Genomic DNA, 21,731 nt, shown 5'->3' on the forward strand with positions numbered 1-21,731 from the left:
GCATTATTTACCATTATTGTTACATTCTGGAAGTACAGATCAAAAATTATTAAAAACTCATAAAAGCGAGTGTCAAATATTAACAGTAAATAGTAGCTATTTATTGATAATTGTTTGTAATATTGTTTATATTAATTAATATGCTAATTTTATGGAATTACAATTATAAATGTTGATCAAGAAAAACGTATTTTACGATTATTGTATATATTCTACATTACATATCCTGTTTTATACAGTTTTATAATCGTTTTGACGTATCACTTAAAACCTTTCTATGTGTCGCGATTAAACTATCTTTTTTTTTTTAAATATAATCAGTAATTTCCTTATGATATTATAAGATGATCTAGAATTAGCAGATAATTACAAAAATGAGTTTTTGCTCCTTTATTCCACTTGAACACACGGCTCCTTTATATTTTATTATGATACTTTAATATATAGATGTTTCTAAAGTGATATCATTTAATTGATTTAATCAATTGAATGTCTATCATGGCCGTCGCGAGCGTAATCCGTCGTCCGAGTGACAGCTCCGCGAGTCGCAACACGCTGCCATAATTAAATTATACATCGATAAATTACCTAAACGGTAACAACATCAGGTTCTATCCGATTTATACTTTCGAACATTATTCAAACCATTTCATATTTCATAATAATTTTATAACAACAATACAAATACATTGAGACAAATCTTAGATTTCTCTGTGAATTATTCTGTTTAAGACCTGAAAATACTCACCATAAAAGTAATTAAAAATAGTAATTAAAATTAAAAATATCTACGATTCAATTAAATATATCTGTTGCAATAAATAAGGAGAGAGTTTAATAATTTAGTGTAAAAAGTCACGGTCAACGATTATGCTGAATAAAAAAAGCAAACAATATATCATTATAGAATAAATAAAGCTCCGTCGTGTCTTGCAATAAATCATAGTTATTGTCAGTCACGATGACTTGTATTTCGAGAGAGGTTTCACCGCCTTATGATTCGGCGTTCGATAAAGAAAGTTACCGGGTCTGTCTACACGTATTCGGAACGATTTTCAGCACAGTTTATATATCTTATGTATTATTTCTATGTCACGTGTAAACTAATGAAAATTAGAATTAGGCGTGAATATAGTAGGAGACTATGAGTAATCGACGCAAAACTGCCCGTACATCGTTATAGGCTATTAATTTTTTAATTCCGTTGATATTTTACCGCTTTTATTGGTCAGCGATCGGATGATGGTCAGCGAAAATAAATTATTTTTATTATAATTCTATTTACACGATTTGTACAACACGCGCAATGTGTGAACGGAATGAGGTTTGGCTCTTCATATATTTGCGCATGAAAAACAATAAAAATAACAATAAATAATCAACTATATGTGTAATTGTAACCGCGAAATATGTTTATCGCAATCTCTAGTCTAAGTCACCGGCAGTACACCTCGTTTGAATCTAAAAATTACATCTGTGCAGTCATTCGTCGCTAACTTTTGACGGGTACAGTTTTTATCGTTTGTAATTATAGGCAGAATTATTAATAATATTAACATTGATCTTTATAAAACTCATATCGATGATCGTTATTCACCCTGATGAAAGTATTTTTATCGTACGAATAACTGCGGTTATGTTCAAGTTTAGACGGATTCTTGTAACGTGTCCCTTAAGCTTCTGTAACAGTGAAAATAAAATTAATTGTTCTATTTGCATGTTTTGCTTCGTGCGTTTGAAAACTTTAAATTCCAGTTGTATATATTTTTGTTATAAAGCGATGAGAATCTCCTACCATTTTATATAACTCACATCTTGGTAATTAAGTTTCATCCAGTTTTCCATCAGATAAGTTATCTTGGAACAATACTGCTTCTGTTTATACCTCGCTTATTGCGTTAACCTAGTTAAAGTCTACTCCTTATCTTTATATTTCGTACATATATCTCTCTTCATCTCTGCCGTCATTTTTCCTTTCATTGGTGATTATGGACTACACTTGATATATTTTCAAGGAAGCTCTACGTTTTTTACATCAAGGTAGACAATAAATAATTACAGTTCCTTACCAGTGTAGCATCAATAAAAGCCTGTCCCACAGATGGGCGAAGGCCTTCGCTAATGTTAAGAAGTAATTTTAATGGTTATTCTACTAAGTCTTTTCATTGCGGACCCCTGTATTTCGAGGATGATGTCGTTCACCGACGAGTATGATTTAAATTAGGTATAACAATTAAACACGTGGAAACTCAGCGGTGGTTGTCTAAATTTTTGTTATAAACTAAGTGTTCCCTTGTACTATCTTCTTCGATTAAGTTAAGTTACAGTTCGAGATGTCGAGTACTCACGAGCTTGCGCAACACGCGCTCGTCCCAGCACTGCTCGATGTCGATCTCCTCCACGTGCCGGCTGCTGCTCACCTTCCCGCCGCTGCTTTGCACTGTCTCCTGCGACAACAGATAATTATTATTAGTACAATTTTAAATGTTAAAATTTATTTGGTTGCATGAACTTCCAACTCAAACCCTCGAAATTAATTTGCTATTTGAATCATAGAAACCCTGAGATATAGTAATACCTATCCAATTCGTGAAATGTTGAAAACTGACTTAAGTTTATACGCTATTGCGATCCTTTAAGCATTTGGTTTATTAGAGTCAATGTCGTCACTTCTTGACATATCACGATTGTGTTCTGCGCCGAGTTTTGAGTATCTTACAGAGTAGCTCTGCCTAGACGGTACGTTCAATAAAATTCATTTGGTTAGATTTTCACCGAATTAAAGTTTTGTATTTACGTAAGCCTTCAAAAATTACAAACAACTATCAATAGATATATATCGTTGTTCTCATTTAAAAATTCTCAGTTTTCTACTTCACAAACGTCATCATTACGAATGTCCTCAAGTCTTATAGAAAATAATAGGAAAAGAGGGTGCGAGCGAACTTTGACGGACACAAGAATGTTCAGTTTAAATGTTCCGATTTAGTAGCGTATCCAAAAGTTCAGAATTTTGATGGTGAAAAACAAAGAAAATGTTAAGTCCACAATAATATTTCTTAAATTAGCTTTAATAAAATTATAATACATATATTATAAAATAATAATATATATTAGGGCGATAACTCCCAGTTCATTATGAAACAAAACGATACATAGTATTGTTTGAACTATGTCGCAAGTGGGTGGTACCAGCTCAGACAAAAGGCATTATCGGTATTAGATGTCGAGAGGTAATATCATACGATCTTGAATTAGACTTTGTAGATAAAAATACGCATATTGCTATTGTTGTTTCCAATTATTAAATAAAAAGGATATTAAAATTAGTAAATAAGTAAATTGATTATTATCAGAGTTTCTGAAGAAGAAGCTGGAGCTTCGTCGACTGGCGTGTTTTGGTATAAAGATATAATACATAACAAAACATTGGTTACGCAATTCTTACACAATTATTATAACGTTTGAAGCAAAGATTAATACGAAATTAATGACAGGAGGCGCTTCGAAATTAGGTACATTCTTATTAGCGGTCATAATTAAGTCTCTTTATGAAGTAAGCTATATAAATATAATAAAATATGTGGGGTTATTTTTTGTACATATAAAATACAAGTTATCTTAAATATAGCTATTAGTTCATTTAGTCTATAGCTACGTTTAACCTGTTTCATCTGTACAGGTTGAGCAACTTTAAAGGTTATATTCTTAAAGTGTTACACCAGCCCCGTGACAGACATCTGACATCCGACGCGGTATAATCTAATATTATACCGCCTCACTCGTAGAGAAAAACTAAACGCAGTGGAAAAGGCCTTGTCACATCACACCGAGGTCGCCCTTGATTTTGACAGTTCTATTTCTTTCAGCATTTCTCTTTAGGATGATTCACGCAAACTTACGATTTTTCTGACAAGTTTAGACAAGATGTGTGGGTAAATCATGTTCACTGTTATAATAAAATTGCGCAAATTTTCTTGGATTTATCATGAAATAAAGTTTATTATCCAATAAAATATATAATGATAAAAATATCCTATTTATCCATAAATAGGATATATTTATATTTTATATTTTAATAAGCATATCATGTTATTTTTTTGGTGGAAGCTGTAACTACTGAAGTTTTCTACCGTGCTTATAGGTAGAATCTTTATTCCGTACGGCGAACCGGTCTTAACTTTAAATCAATTTTGTAAAAGACGCTTGTAAAGACCAACTTGTACAAATTGCAGGCGACAGTTTGTTTGTTATTCATAGTTACAAAATGTTATTTACGTCTAAAGACGCTGCCGGTTAACATCAAGTGAATAGGAACTCAAGACCTTTCAGTATTCATTAGCTTAGATAATCTGGCTAAAGTAGTTCGAGTTTATCTGGATTGAACACTTACAAAGCCAAAAAAGTATTTCAAAAGAATAATATCTTTTAATTTAACTGTTTCATGAATTATTAATGAATATAAGTAGGTACATACGAAGATGACCACCCGTTGGTAAGTGGTCACTGTGATAAAAAGTTATTCTGAAGATAATAAGTCAAAATTGAATTTACTTTTAAATATTCAAATATAAATTTAATAGCCGGCATAATATAGAAGAGCTGAATGATTAAATTCACGACGACTTTAAAAAAAAAAATCTAGTATTGTGTTTACTATAAAGAAGTGACAGATGTGACATAACAAAGCTTTAGTTACATAATAATTACGAAATCAGAGATTAATATAATATTAGTGTCAGTCGGCGCCTCAAATGCTCAACTACATTCTTTTCAGCGCTCGTGTGGGAGTTCGTCTTCATAACAAGCCGTAAATACGTTCCCACTTGGATCCAGACCTTGAAGCCGGTAATATATTATACACTACGATATCGTAGTTGTAAACTTTTACGATCGATGCGAATTAATTCATGGAAAATAAAAAATGATTTTTACTGCTTCGGTTTCCGATCTTTTCGGTGAGATCATTTACCGATATGAATTGGTTCCTCGTGAACTTGAAAGTTATTTTGGTCAGTATCAGTATCAGTGTTTTAACATCCTTTAAGATATTTACTTCACCAATAATATATACTATATATTTCCAATTATATAAATGAAAACTACATTAAGAAATAATATACTTGATTTAAAATACTTCGCCATGTATTTTATTTTCAACGAATTAATCGATACGAAATGATCATTAACCGTATGCCCATTAAATTCACCGATACGGTTATCTGACATTTCGTTTCCATTCCGATCAGAGTAAGTTTTTTTGTGTCGCCAAATATATACGAATGATTCATTCTTGCATAGTTTAGCTGCATTCGTGTATTCGCGAAGGGCGATCTTCCAATTTTGTACAGACACACATTTCTCAGCCGTGTAATAAAAACAAGAGCCATCCTCACATCCTCCACTGTGTCAGACTTATGGCCATGAGGCGAATACCACGAAACTTTTTGTATACAGTTGCTATTTTGACGAAGACCCTTAAACAACTTTTTAATTTTATCGATTTACATCAAAATTCCATGAAGACAAATGCAGACGACTATAGCCTCCATTATCTTTATAACTCGTACTATTTGGTTCACGTTGAGATAAAACTAAATGATAGTTGGTGTCCAGAAATTAATGATTCGGGTCAAATTAATTTACCAGCATCGCGTGTTGGCATTTAAGTTTTAATTCATTGTTATCTTCTATGAGCTTATATTTTAAATCTCGTGGTATAATAATAATGTTCATAAGTTCAAGTTTATATAAAAATTATAGCCCAAAATTGTTCTTAGCCATACTTTTTATATTTGCCGGAAATTTTTACAGACTTTGTGTTTACCGTTTATATCGTATTTGATTTTCAAGAAAAATATCTTAACAGGTGTAGTATGAAATTATGGAATTTCTATAAGTATGTCTCCCAATAACTACTGAAGGAAGTCTAATTTTTTTTTATTTACAAAGTCTTTCATACTTTTGGTTCGAGTACGTGTAATACGTGGTGTTGCACTATTTCACCTGACAGGTATCGACAAGCGGAAATAGAAAAAATGTATGAGAGGTGTCGATTCCTCTTAGAAGATCAGTGGGCCACATTTTTGGCAGGTCACCGGGCGCGTCGCCGGGCGCGCCGTCGACTAGTCCACAAATAGACGCGTACAATGCGCCCGAGCACTAACATTAGATGTTAGATCATTAGCTCCGATGCAAAATATCGTTTATATATACTACAGATTAAATAAGAGTGGAGTGGAAAAAAATACTTCTTAAATTAGTTAAATGTAAAGGTAACCTACAAGTATATTCTAGTTAAGGGTAGAATGTTATTAGTAGAATCTAATATCTAGATATACTTTACAATCTGCGTAAACTAAGTTGACCAGCCTGAAGTTAGCTCACAGATATTCTCACAAAATACACAAATAAAGGAAATAAGAAGAAGAAATTGAGTTGTCATTGGCTAAATGAAAAAAAAGTGGTGAGACAAATTGTCTACCGGCAATATTTATTGACAGTTTTAAACGTAATAGATCTCTGAATGCAAATTAAATGATCCATGTTCGGTTTATGTAGATAAATGTGATGTTTAACATTTATTCGTCGGAGAAGTAGATCAGTTCTGTGTGCTCGTGAAATGTCAGAAAGTGTTATGCGATTTTGAGTATAATACTTATAACATTTAAAGAATACAAGCTTCATAATAGCGTATCACCGTAAGTCGGTTTTCAACATTTTACGATTGAGACGCGAAATGAATTCTTACAAAACGGAACCGCTGATAAGAATACCATATTTATGAGCTTTATTTATGGGTCCAATCTTACTGAAACATTAAACCAGAGATACTGATTAGTCTGCAGTTTTCAACACAAAATAGTTTACCTACTATGTTTAAAATAGTATAAAACATTTACTTCTTTGTTTGCTCATGCTTTTCGTTGTGTAATTAAAAGTATAGTGTTAAGAGTATCTTAATTAAGTTCAGCAGGTGCACTAGAAACAAAGGGCACATTAGCTTGGCTCTAAGCCAGGTGGGTCGTGCGAATAAATAACATTTAATCAAAATATTAAACATATCTCTTAGATTACAAAAAATAATATCACCTTTAGATTATATTTGTAATCATAAGAAATATCAGTCTTAATGTTATAATACGATTCATATTCAAATTAATTGGCAAAGTGTAAACTGCCACCGCTTCGTAAAAACTAAACTTTTTCGTTCGTTCTTAAAACCAACGAAAGAAACTCAGCGGTTCTTTTTCAAATTTTATAATAGTTCCCAATAAATATATAAATAAAATAAATAAAAGTTTGTAACTCTGAATAATAAGTAGTATATCGGTAATTTAAAATGTGCGTTCAATTCTTTTTAAAAACTGACAGGGACGATTATTTGACATAAATCAAAAATTACACTAGTATATATTTGATTATGTTGACGTTTTCTTACCAGATCACTCATTCATAAGAATAGAAGCTTCGTACATATCACATCAAATAAAGAAAATGATGTGATATAAATATAGTTTATTCCCTGCAGCACTCAAGAATAATGTAGCTGTCTATCAGTGATTTTCTTTAGAATTGGATCATTAGTTCTGGATATTACCTCGTATACCATAGAGACAATTTTCTCTTTATAATATTATATAAATTTAGCCAATCAAACCCAGATTATACGTCAAGTAGTAGTATTTTAATTGGTCGAAAAGAGTAACTATTACTATTTTTGCTGCTTCTATACTTACTGATATTATGAATGCGAAAGTAACTCTGTGTCTATTGCTCCGTCGCGGTCATACCACTGAACCGAATTCGAATAAGTATTGGTTAATGTTATCATCGACTTCTTAAAATCTGACGATCGACCCGTAAAACGCGAGCGAAGCCGCGGGTTTCACCAGGTTGCTCTTATTTATCTAACGTCCTTATTTCTTCTTCTACATTATAATGATATGTGTAATTTATGCTTTCAACGTTTCCCGGAGTTAATCACAATGGTCGGTAAATATTCATCTCGGTACCGGTAACGGTTGCGCACGCGCACGCGACGCCATTAGCACGCGCAGATAACACGCATTGTAACGGGAGTGTGACGATTTCTTTTACGGTTTTAATAAAAAAAATGTCAAATGGAAAAATAGATAACTTCGTAGAGATAATCTCGAGAAAACTGTATATTATATTTTGTAACATCTATTTCTTGTACTCATAAGCTGGGGGCCGAGATAAGTTACACATTGAATTTAATGTGATTGTATAAAAGAAGCAGCAAGCAACGATTGTAATCACAAGTTGAATTAAATGCGCTTTAATACTTGTCCATCTCATGATCACAGTCAATCCACAAAGTAGAGAAATTCAGGCAAACTTTGTCATAAGCAAATAAGTAATCTCATACGGCATCAACAAACACGATTAAGGTCTATGGTTAAGCAATGGTTTTCTCTAGATTCGTAGGCTCTTTGTGTAGCCGAGAAAGCGCGGCTAATTTTTATGTCAATATTTCCCAGTTTGGACAAACCGTGTTTATGTTATCATGGACTTCTTAAAATTTAATTTTTTTTATCTTTTATCTCTTAGTTCCGTTGTTATAACGGGAATTTAAGATATTACACTAATTACTTTATCTAACCAGATACATTTCATAATTACGCATTAGTTTCTTAGTTTTAAATAAACGCTTCTATGAACAACGTAATTTGTATAACAGTAATTTGAACTTGTTCGCAATGAGGACAAAATTAACAAACGTCCAGAAATTTCTCCCATTTCCCCCCCTTTGTTTCAATGCCAAGATAAGCTGATTATGTATTATATTATATTTTACTAGCACCTGTCAGTCTTATTAATATTAATTCGTTGTTATTTGTTAACAAGCCTCGTTGTTTTCAAAACCATTACATTTCGAATGGGATACTTGGAGGCTCCAATTCCATTTGTTCCATTCCAGAGTGTCTTAGAATGGAATTGGAGTCTTTTTTATTGAATCTTAAGAACAAACTAAAGGTTTCTTAATTTCAAGTCTCTGTCTTAAATTAGAAGCTGTGCGTGGTATATCAGTCAGCCAGGACATTGCCTCTTATCTAAAGAGATAAGTTTAATAGAACTAATACTTCAGGAATCGTTCTTACTATAAGGCCAGCATACATATGTGCCATACGTGATGTGTCTTTGAGATCGTGGTTTAAGTCCAGTACCACTTAGTTAAAACCTCTACTATCCCTAGGAAGGTGAAGGTGAAGGTTAAAATAGCTAGGAAACCTGCACGTGTCGGATGAAACTCCATATCAATAAGCAATCGTTTTCTTTAAAACGCAGGTGTTCCTTTTATGGTAACTTTTACTAAATAAATTACTAATTATAATTATCCAAATAATGTCCAAATATACCACTCAAACACCGCGTGCTACATTATTAGTAAGTCAATAATAATCTACGTAGTAGAAATTCAGACTTATTTTTAAATATTAGTAAGTTTCATGTTCAGTTTATTTAAGATTAAAACAAAAGGAGAAAGAAGTTTTTCCACATATTATATTTATATAGATCAGACATAATTACACAGATTCATCATCTCTTTGTTTTGATGAGCACAAAGCGAAGGGAAAGCCAACCTTGGCCTTTTCGAGGGAAGTCGGGATCTCCATATCGGGAGAGGAGGAAGACGTAGAGGTCGTTAGCTCGCTGCGCACGCGTCGCTTGGCATACGACCAAACGATCCGCGCTGATGGTTAGGGACTACATAATATTTTACCATTTGTGGACAAAAATATTGACGGAAATTTTGCTTTGTTGGTAACAAAACTCGTAAAAGATGGCGTGAAAGTGTTGTGGTACATAATTAGAAGACGGAAGATCTATGGATGCAAGAATTTCAGCTTTAAGTCATTGTTCCAATTAAACAATAATTTAAGACTCAAATGCACCAGCAACAATGCGCACGGGGATGACAAGAGTCTCATAAAAGTTACGCCATTCAATATATTCAGAATTTTATTGATGACGAGAACTAGATTATGTATGTCCGAGTACAAGCCGACATGGGGAGTCTCTCGCGGTGCCCCAAGACCGCAATATTCACAGAGTCTGACGTCACACGCGTATTTCTGGCTCTCATAGGAACAAAAGCAGACATGATTTGCTTATATTCCGAATTGCGTCACAGCGTCAAAAGACGAGGAATTAAAACAGTTGCAAAAAATTATAAGAAAGAAAAATAAATTACATTTTTTTTGTTTAACGTGTACGTTTTTATTTTATTTCTTCATTTGAGAAAGTCAAGCGGACTAACTATTTGTGAATGCTCAACGTTTCTGAAGCACTGGAACTACATGGAGGTTAAATCACTTCTTTAAGCGCCAATGCGTCGTCAACCATGGGATCGCAGATACATACATACAGATACATGGCTAACTTACCCTCCAAACCAAAACACAGCAATACAAAGTGATGGTATTTTCGGTAGAGTGCTTATAAATGTCACATTAAAAAACGATTCCAAGAATTAAAATTTTTCTTCTGTTTTTGAACAATCAGTTTTGAGTATAAATTCGTGCAGAGTAAATAATTTATACTCGCAGGTATTTAAGCATTTGACCCAGTTAAAGCTAAATTTAGATCGATTTGTGGTATAATTAGGCGAGTGAACGTACTCTGTTTATATTATGATTGACTCGATACACGTCGATGGCGGAACACTTTCAACAATACTCTCGAGATTATGGACGCAATGAAATTGATTTATGTTCACATTTATAATTATATTTTAGCAATAAATGATAAATCTGGAAGAGTTACTGGCGGGGGGTATATCACAATGTATTAGGCATGAGTGAGGATAAAAAGCCAAGAAGTCCATCCAAGTCGGATGGACTATGAGATATAGATCTATTAAATAGGAAAACTGTTTTGTTGGTTTTTTCAGTTAAGGTAAGTCCTAGGGATATTAATTAATTAGCGAATAGGGACGTATACTGGGTATTCTTTTTAGCTTATTTTAAGAGCTTCTTTCCAGTTTTCATAATTAATTGCTTGTAAATGGTATTAAAATGGAAAGGGTGTGCTTGTGATTTTTTATTAATATATGTAGCAGATGCAGATATAGTTAAAGTATACTGAAAACAATGTTGTGTAATCGTTGACGTTTTTCAGAAAAATTGAAACAAAGTCATTACAAATAGTGGAAATGAATCAAGGAAAAAGAAATTCCATTTAAAACAACATCGGACTTTACTTTACATAATCAAACAAGTAAGATTTCTAAAAGGTTCTGAAACGCTGACCAATATCAATTTAACTGATTTGGCTTTAATTTTAATAGTCATTGGTCGGTGTAAGACGTTGTCGCTAAAGGTGACCGATATATTTCAGTCAGTATTTTAATTTTGATGTGCAAATCAGTAAAAATAATCATATAATCTCCATTTCTCGGCTATTTTCCAAAATGTTAACGTGCATCGTTTATATCGAAAAAAAGCAACGCGAATAATTCAAACCACGATTGACGTTTTTAAGAAATTGAAAATAAGTTAAATCATTAATCTCATCCTTATTGCAAGGAAACATAAATTAAGAAGGTAATACTTATATATATAAGTATTTAATTTAAAAATAATAAAGAAAAATAACTCCGACAGTAAAGCTGATACAAAAATGTATGCACGAAGGAAGTATAAAGTCATCGGCGCCAATTAGTCTAGTAATAAACTTGAAACGTTTATTTACCGAATAAACAAAGTACGCTCGGCGTCGCAAGAAATATAAATAATTTTTGACGTCAACTAAAACACGTGTCCCCAGAATTTATTTCTACTTGCGACCGTTTTATGTGTATTAAGTGAATTAAACCCCTATTCATTTATACTAACCAAGACATAAATGTTCTTTGTATAAAATTATCAAGCCGCTGCGACTGTCAACCCTTTACAAATCTTGTCTTAAAGTTAATTATTCGTATAAATATTGACACATATTGTTTGTTCTAACGAGGGCCGTATAAAACAAAATAAATATAATTTCAATGACAACTGTTCATTTTATAACGCAGCTCTTAATGTTTAATCTATGCAATCGTTTATTTAAAAAAAAAAACTTATTCTATTTTGAAAGTTAAGATTATAACGAAAGCCATTTTCAATAATTGTCAAAATCTTGTTTTTAATTGGTATTGCAAATGCGATTTTATAACAATGACTTTAACCTACCGGAATATTATGCAGTTACCCTTCGTCAAATAAATATTATTATTACGTATTTAACATACTACGTAACATATGTACCTTCGTTTAACTATGACATTGTCTTCGCTTGAATACACTAGGCAAGGTTGCCTTGTAAACTACAATGTACGAGTTCAAAGAATGCAAGAGATTTTTCCAATAACGTTACAGAATCAATCTGCTATTGGTTTTAGTTTTTTTTTTTAATATTTTTTCCATTTCAATAATGCTGCATTACATATATGTATAATGCAGATATGTTGCTTACTTTTTCATGATTTTTGTATTTTTTTTACATTAACAGCCTGTAAATTTCCCACTGCTGGGCTAAGGCCTCCTCTCTCGATTTTGTATGAACTATTTTGCGATTCTTGTATTAAAAATCCTTTTTTTAAAACTTTTAAGGTTGATTGAAAATATAGTAATTATTGTCAAACTACATTTTTTTTTTTAAATAGTATCATTTTTCAGGCAAGAATTTAGTTCCTATGTTATTATTTATTTGCTATAAGACAATCGCAGTAAATATAATTTAATGCTAGATTGATAACAAAAAAATATATAATTATGCTATACATATATTTTTTTTATGTCGAATTTTTCAAACACATGCATCACAGAACTTAAAAATTTATTATTAAATTGTATTTAAACGGGTTTTCTTAATTTCCTGAAATAACTGTTATCGTTATAAACGAAACTATTAAAAAGACATTTTTGAAATTGTCGTCGTTGCGTGCAAACTTACTACAATGGAATAATTGCGACAAAGTTTTCAGAGCGGAAAGCGTTCGCAGTCTATTCAGTTTGGGAAATATATATTTTTTTCATTTCTTGTTACAACATCCGTCTTGTTTATTTTTGAGTGTTGAATGTAACCTCGCGGGCTGTGACCGCGGAATGCGTTGAAAGATACAATGTCAAATTTGACATTTAACAAGTTTAATAAGTTAATTGAAAATGTATTTTTTGTCAAATGTGAAATTGTAAAAAATAACTATTTTATTAATCTAATCTAATCTGAATGAAATAGTTCGTTTTTTAACAATATACAATACAAATAAAATATTTCTGTAAAAAAGCAATATTGTATTAAAGAAAAAATAATTAAATCAAATTCCTTTAAATTTACTTATTGATTATAAAATTTAAAATACCCACTGGTTCGAACGAAAACTATGGTTTTATGTAAATTATACTATTACATAATGAACTCGATATCAATATTTTTCTACATTAATTCATTTCTATTTTAAAAGTATATTTTTAAGACTTACCTCAGCGAATATTGATTATAAACGCAATCCTGAAAATTACGTTTGACACTTCGCGCCAAAAATTAACGTTCTGTTGATTATCTGTGACCCGTCAGCACTTTTTATTTAAAAACGAATATTATTGTAGTTACGTTTATCCAAAGGTAAGTTTTCACATGGGTGTAGGTGGCACCGTCCAGAGCGGGTGCTGGGATCAGACTGCGCGTGAGGCGTTTCCTGACGTCACCACACCAAATATAGAGACCAAAACTCTCTAAACGATTTTCCTTCTAAACGCCAAGCTTTTACGTACCAGTAAGGTTTATAATGGCATATACCGGTCTCTCTCTTATACCGTGTCGATCGGTGAAAAGGAGATGTGGTGTTATTTTTGCCGGCGATTTTCTCGTTTCACGCGCGTGTCTTAAAACGGCAAGGCGGCTGCGCGGGCGCATCTATCGGAAGCTTTTGTTTACTAGCCACGAGTCGATAGTAGAGTGAGTGTTTTCAATGATGAATTGCGCCATATTTGTGTCACGTTTTTACGATCACACGCCGCTGGGCACATGATCGTTACTGCGAATATGGTAAAACCTATATATCTTTCGGAGCACGGAAAGAATGAAGATTAGAATTATTTCAATTGAAAACTGCTCTTTTTCATTTATAGGTTATATTTGTATAATTTTATTAATTGTTATAATATATCTATAACAATGATGTATAATAAGTATTTTAAATATGGTAAACAGAAGGTTAATTTAATCAATTATACAGTTATCAATGAGCCCGTGTTCATGTTAAAATTAACGTCAGCAATTTAAAACCGATTTTTACCAGCATTTATTTGGACTTGCATCTGACTTTCAAACCAGTTTCTAGATATTTCTTATTTTGCAAACACTTTTGTTGCTGACAATACAACCCTAGGATACTAAATTATATTCATTTCAGTATACCTTATACTAATTAAAGATTATTTAAAAAAGGTTTTGAACTTGGTATAGATCTTCAGATTCAGTTACAAAAGCTCGCACCTCCACGTTATATTGTTAGTATGAGCAAGTGACGCTTGTGTTTACTAGGTTTCCTTTGGGGGAGGGTTGAGTATGTTGTTTGTTTTTGTGGCGCCTTTGTGAGTTAGTATATCTATAGCTTATTAAATAGCATTACTTATTTAAATCGTACCGGTTTTCAAAAGGCGTTCAAAGTTGTCTTCAATAAGATGAAAAAAATCATCCTTGTTTTTTTTTAGGAAGGGAAATATCTTGTGGGAAGAAAATAATATTTTGATATTTGATAAATATTTCCATGTTAAATCATACAAAGTCCCAATGAAACTATTAAAGTAATGCTTCCATATCAGAATATGGCAAGAATAGTGCTGGGCTATCAACTGGCTGTTTTGTATTTGTGTTAGGTGCACTCAGACGTCATCGAGTGAATAAATACATATATAGAAGAACATGGCATTAGATTACGATGAACCACCTGCTGATTTTTTAATAACGTCACTAGATAAGCGTTATTGTAGCGACGAAAATTCTTAATATAAATATATTCAAACAAAGCATATCTAATATTTATTTAATCGTCTGTGATGAACATTGCTTGAAGACTTTAGTTTTTATGCATACACATTGTATACACCAAATTAATAGTCTAAATCTCTCTGGTTTGCTATAAGAATTGTTTTATCTAGTAAATGCTTAAAACTATTATAATAGGTAATTCGATAGTCAAGATTTTTTCAGTCTTTTAAATGATTATTACTTTTCAATTTAAGTTAGTATTTAGTTTTAAGTACATGCAATAACGATGTCACATTTGTTTAAATGGGTAGAGGATGACTTGACATAAAAGTTGGCAGCGCGTGTGTTTACGGAAGACCGCGTAAATGCAAATGGTCAGAAATATAATCTTTGGGTGCCAGCCAATCCTGAGTGCATTTTTGATTAAAGGGTCATCAGACCAAGCCTGGAGTTCTGTACTAATCAATCAGATGTTGATCGAGCGGATATGTCAATCACTACGTCAACAAATCAAATCATAGGTGTATTAAAGTCCACTTTTGGTTTGTGTATTTTTTATACCTACAATGTATTAATGCATATTTTACTAAGTGTGATCAGAAGATTGGAATGTGCGACTTCTGGTTAGAATACTTACTAAAAGCCCGCGGTACCCAAACCCTATCTCCTCCTATATCTATCTCCTAAACCACAACGGCTAGCCTCTGCAGGATTCTTTTGCTTTGAAGGTTACTCACGGTCGCGTACTGTGTAAACGAAACAACCTGGTAAACTTACTATTTAAGCTAAAAGATTTTGAACCATGATTTTAAGGGTTTGGTACAGTTCAATGGTGGTGGGAGTTTGCTTTTCTCCTGGTATCGCTATGATAATTTATAATTCATATCCTTTACATAAAACGTCACACACGTCGTACATAGATACATGGATCAAACTATGGCGGTATTTTTAATATTCCCGACTCTTAAAGCAGATTCTGGGTAAGCTCAATGGAAGATACATAGGCAGAAAAATAGGCCGCTTTTCCCATTCGGGAGACATCGGAAAGTACCTATTAAGTATTTTATATTAATATTAACCAATATATAAAATTCTCCTACTAAACTAGAATAAATTTAAAAAACTTAATTTCACTACCGTCTGGAGACTTTTTTATGCCAATTTTCATGAAGTTTTGGGAGCAAGAGATAAAACGTCGCCTCAAAAAACTGCACGAGTAACAGCGTCATTACAGCTACGTGGAAAAAAATAAATATGTTTGACATTTACAACTTACTAACATTAAATCAATACGAAGACAGCGTCTGGAAGATTCCGATCCCACTAATTTATTAAAGTTATATTGTATTACGGGAAATGAACCAAGCGATATTATTGTAATTACAAGATATTTTAGTATGTGTATTGACTTTTGTATTATGATTCAGTACTAACACATTTGAACATTATTTTCTAACTTTTATTTGATAATCATATATCAGGTATTGATACATTAGGCCCACTTTTGTAATATTAACATTAAGTATATAGGATTAAGTACTTTTAAGTTTCAATAGAAGGTTTGTGTTTATAATTCATGTCGTGCCCGGCGGTGAAAGGTTTTCCTTCATTTCATCGTGAGGAAATCTGCATGTTTCTAATTCCAACGAAATTCTGCCACATGTCTATTGGAGCAGCGTGGATATGCTCCAAACCCTCTCCTCAAAGTGAGAGGAGGCCTTAGCCCAGCAGTGGGAAATTTACAAAAAAGTTTCAATGTGAACTATGTACAAAGTTGACTTAATAATATGTTAAAATATTTTTGTTTTAAGTTTTGAAAATAGTATATTTGATTATAGTTCGGGTTAATTATTATTATAGGTTTATTTTTGTAAAAATCGTATATGTAGATTTGGCGAAAAAAATAGAAATAATCTAACATACATTGATTAAAACAAATAACCTGGTTTAAAAAATATATATAACCGAGTGTTGTCCTTGGAATCCATGCCTGGAAGAACTATTGGTTCAGGATATTAGTACATCTATAATGAAATTATAAGACTTATACTGGCGATGCTACGGTCTAACATATATTCTACAAATTCTGAGTTCTGGTATTCGTATATTAGCGATAAAATGTTTAATTTTACTTGGCAAGGGATATTGTTTGGTAAACAATATTAAATGTTAATCAATCAAAGTAATGTTTAGCAAAACATTAAATGAACGGTTTTGTATATTAAATATATAGAGATAGTCTTTTAAATGTAACTTTGTTCATAGTGTCTTTCGTGTGTGTGTGTGTGTTGTCAATAGCAACATACACATAGTTTAAAATTATTATCGCGTTTATTTTCCGACGAAAATAATACACAGTCTAAATAAATATAATTTAAAAAGAGTGTTAAAATGATCACTTACTTGTTTGACCAAAACCTTTCCAGAAGGCTTTTCTGTGACATAGCTCTGCATACCAGCCATGAGCACGGTGGCGCCTAGAAACTTATTCAGCAGAGCACGTGCTTCTGTGTCCGCGCTGCTGTCACCCTCCTCGATCACTGCATTACAATCATATTTTATTAAAAATAATTGAATATTAAGCAATTTCTCAACAAAAAAGTAAAAAGCACTTTACAGTTACACTCTACTAAAAAAACAATTTACATTAATTTAAATGAAATTCACATTGGAGCAAAGCGTTGAAATAAACTCCAAGCCTTTTCCTCAAAGGGCGATAAGCTCTTAGCCCACAAGTGGGATGGTTACAAACTGCTACTTTTTACGTTTTTTTTTGGATTTACAATATAATGCAACATTAGGCCGAGTGTAAATAAAAGTTCATTTTTTTTCAAAAAATGAATCATTATCTATCTTTGGCAAAACTATAATCGATTAAAGACAAAATTACCAACTCTTACCAATATCAGCATTCTTCATCCTAGTCAGTATGTCTTGTACCCCGGTGACCTTCGTGGTGCTGTCGAGGAAAGACCGCTCTTGACCGCGAGTGTGACCCGATCGCGTTGTGGTGGTAGTCGTAGTGCGTACGCCGTCCCCGACTTCTTCGGTGGTGGTTGTAGTCACCCTTTCATCCTCAGAGCCTAGACTCTGTTCGCTGTCCGTACGCGTGAGACCTGGTGTCATATTTCGTATTAAGTTTAGTGTTAAATATAAGCGTCTGTAAATTAAAATTAAAGTTTTCGATCAAGAACAATCTTTGTAAAATATTTTAACTTTGAAATAAACTAACCAGCGTGAGCTGACGAATCGCTGGAGACACTGTCCTTCATAGAGGCGGTGCGCAAGATCAGTCCCGCTCTCGGGTATATGTGCCGTTCAGATTTCGAAGTCTCGCCTTTGAATGTTTTTAAAAATTCAAGGTTAAATAAAGAAACATAAAACTAGTAATAAATATTTTATAAATTACAAGCTTTTAATTAAAATGAATATTCTTTTGTATATACTAAATTTAAAAAGATATATTTATATTTTTTCACATCGTCTACAAATAATTATAAACTAAATCTTAGAATGGACAATATATTTAAAAAACAACGCTGTCATACCCGTTTTTATTTTCGTTGTTGATAAATAGTAATTAAGGAACATTATTACTTTTCACTGAGTTTAATACTTTACGCACACTGAATGTCGAGATAAATTTGAAGATTTTTTTGGTTACGAATTTCAATCAAACTGTATACACTTGACTTGATAAATCAAATGATTCAGATATACTCGAGTCGCGTTATAATATTGTGGAAGGATGAAAGTGAAATGAATAACGGATAATGGAATCACGCAAATAATATTCATAAATACAGTTTTGTATTCGACGTACGAACACGGATGCTTGACTTTTACTTTTTTTGAATATTAATATCGGATATTGTATTGCAAAGTCAATATTTCATAGACAAAATAATGATTTTGGCAATTTATTAATTATTATAATATCAGTAGCTTTCTAAAAATTATCGTTTAACTCAATATTACGGTTAAATTGTCTGCACTTACTTGCACTCTTAATGTATTTCTCTGTGAGCGATTTAACGGAATTCTGTCTGACTGTCTTCCGTTCTTCCATGCGTTTCTCTGTTTTCTCTGACATCTCTTTCCCTCTTCTTTGCATATCTACACTCCTCTCGACTTTGTCTTTCTGCGTTCTAGTGTTATTTTGTTTATTGACACTTCCTGTTGTTTCTGATTTAACGCCACTTATTCCACGTTTTTCATGCGTGTCTATAATTCGCTCCGATCTCTCCTTATGTCCGAATCTTTCTTCGTTATCGATCTCTACGATTTTGTCTTTCTGTGCATATGTCTGTCCTTTTCTGTCCAAGCTGCTACTACCGCTGGTTATTGTGCTTTCAGTGACTCGGCGATCGCTATGTGTGAACTGGTCTAGTGATGCGCGTTCTTCTTTCTACATTATTAAAATCAAAATTAATTTATTCACGGAGTCCCATCTTTGAGCACGTTTAAACACTTTAACTTAGTAATTAAAGAGACGAAATGCAATAAGAAATAAATTATAATTAAAATATTACTGTATGTCATAAAAATACAAGTGATAGACAAAATATGAAAGTAAATTTAATAATCTAACGTTGAAAAAAAAGATTACATCCTGACTTTGCAATAAGTGAGATTTTGTCGCTTAACAAATTATTATAAATTATCAACAGGCGCTTACGTTATGAACCTCGCTAAAAGTTGTTCCGGTATCTCCGCCGAACTTTTTTGTTGTAGTAATAGCGGCCAAGCCATGAAGCCTCGAAGGCTTATCTCCTTGAACTTCGAGCAATCTTTCCAAGTCCTTTGGTTCCGTCGAGTACGCTGTGACGGAGACCGTGCCCTCAGGTTCGCCTCCGTTCCGCGAATGGAACTCTTGACGAATGACAGTACCTTTCACTGTCGAATCAGTAATAAAACTGTTAGTCATCCGTAAATAAATATTGTTATCTATGAATTACATTAAAAGAAACGTATACAAAATCTGACACAAAGTTACGCTACACATTGGGTGAGTAACCTTGCTACCTTTATATCGCACTATTCAATTAATTAACAAGTCATTTCATAAAATGTTTTCCTTAGAAACGACCGAATGTGATTTTAAGATAGGACTAACGTGTATAACAGAATAAATTATTCAGCTGTACAAATATTTGTAGAGTGAATAAAGTGTATGATGTCAATGATAATAAAATTATTATTCATACACACCTTGATAGTTAGAAGATCCCTTTCTCAAGGCTCTTATACCAAACAGAGGTTTACCGTCTGTATCGAGAGGCCCTGGACCGTAGCTAGAAGTTATAACATCAATGGGTTTTGAAATAACCTTAGATGGACTCAGTTGTCGGTATTTTGGTTTCTCTGGTTCTATCTTTTTAGTACTAAACGTGCGACTTTCCGATGTTATTTTCTTTAAATTTCTGTTCGTTACCCACGAAGGTTTGTCTTCTTGCTTGGGTTTTTGTGGAATTTTCTTCTCAATATCAAATACTGTTTTTATAATAGTTTCCTTACTAATTTGGCTTTTATTGACGTCAGATTTTTGACGAGCCATCTCTGGACTAGGTGATCTTTCTGGACTATCATATCTGCGTCGAGGGGTTTGCTGAGTATTTTCAAGAATGTGCGGAGTACGTTCAGGACTATGCTGAGCACGTTCTGGGCTATGCTTAGCACGTTCCGGACTATGCTTAGCACGGTCTGGACTAAGCCTAGCACGTTCTGGACTATGCTTTGCACGATCGGGACTGTGCCGAAGGTGTTCTGTATTTCGATGTGACCGTTCTGGACTAATTTGAGAACGTTCAGGACTGTGAACTTTACGGTCAGGAGAGAACTTTCTTTGTGGAGAACGGCTTTTATCGAACTTTTGTGGTGAAGGTGACCTTTTCCCATTAATATGAGTAACTTCTACTGTATCTTTCGACGATATGCGCTCAGATGTCTTAGTAGAAGTCAATGAATGTTTAGATTCAATCGCATGGTGAGTTTCTATTGTTTTTGTTTTCAATTCATTAATAGGTACTTTTTTTAGCTTAACATCGATAGTTTTGTCCGAATCTTTCAATCCGATTTTTTTCATATACGCAGTAGCATATTCGCTAAAACGATTTGATTTTGGTTTTGTGGAAGGCGTTTTAGTTGGTGACAGAGGTCTAGATTTTTTATCGGGGCTGTGTTTGCGAATTGGACTTTTAGATTTGGGTGGTGCTTTTGTAGGTAATTTATCTGGAGTTCTCGATCTAATTTGTTTTTCTGATAAGGTAATAGTATCTTTTGAATTACCATTCAACAAGTGTTTAACTTCTTCTGATTCCGTTCGCTCTGATAACAACGTTATATGCGTTGTTGATGTTAGATCACGTTCAGGAGAACGACATTTCTGTATATGACGGTCAGGGGAAGAAGTTATCTGAGGCTGCCTTACTGGAGACGAATACTTTTGGGGTTGTCGTTCAGGAGAAGCTGCTTTTTGAATTGTAGATTTGACTTGACGTTCTGGTGATTTATTTTGACGTTCAGGTGATTGAGTCTTAGTCATTTTACTAACAGTTTGCTTCGTTTTTGTGACAGTATTTGTATCGACTTGCCCTTTCTCTACTTTCTTCTTAGCTACTCGTATTTGGGCTCTAATGCGACGTCTCTGCTCATAACCGACGACCTTCTCCAACTGAAATTAAAATTTATTTAAAAGTATATAAACATAGTTTTAAAAATATTAATGAATT

The 21,731-nt window shown here is 33.0% G+C and overlaps 1 protein-coding gene across 5 annotated transcripts in view; it reads right to left on the reverse strand.

Annotated features, from left to right (window-relative positions):
* The window catches only part of LOC125068505, a 75,957-nt gene that overhangs the window by 9,525 nt on the left and 44,701 nt on the right, over positions 1 to 21,731 (reverse strand). For 4 of the 5 annotated variants that reach the window (XM_047677682.1, XM_047677680.1, XM_047677684.1 and 1 more), the window contains 7 exons: positions 20,212 to 21,673; positions 19,679 to 19,896; positions 19,000 to 19,408; positions 18,233 to 18,337; positions 17,901 to 18,116; positions 17,404 to 17,540; positions 2,349 to 2,447 (listed from right to left, as the gene is read on the reverse strand). In XM_047677682.1, the coding sequence (XP_047533638.1) occupies positions 2,349 to 2,447; positions 17,404 to 17,540; positions 17,901 to 18,116; positions 18,233 to 18,337; positions 19,000 to 19,408; positions 19,679 to 19,896; positions 20,212 to 21,673 (2,646 nt within the window). The remainder of the gene's footprint in view (positions 1 to 2,348; positions 2,448 to 17,403; positions 17,541 to 17,900; positions 18,117 to 18,232; positions 18,338 to 18,999; positions 19,409 to 19,678; positions 19,897 to 20,211; positions 21,674 to 21,731) is intronic. The other variant, XM_047677681.1, reaches the window with a different exon arrangement.

Source organism: Vanessa atalanta, chromosome 13, assembly GCF_905147765.1.
Source record: "Vanessa atalanta chromosome 13, ilVanAtal1.2, whole genome shotgun sequence".
NCBI classification, from domain to species: domain Eukaryota; kingdom Metazoa; phylum Arthropoda; class Insecta; order Lepidoptera; family Nymphalidae; genus Vanessa; species Vanessa atalanta.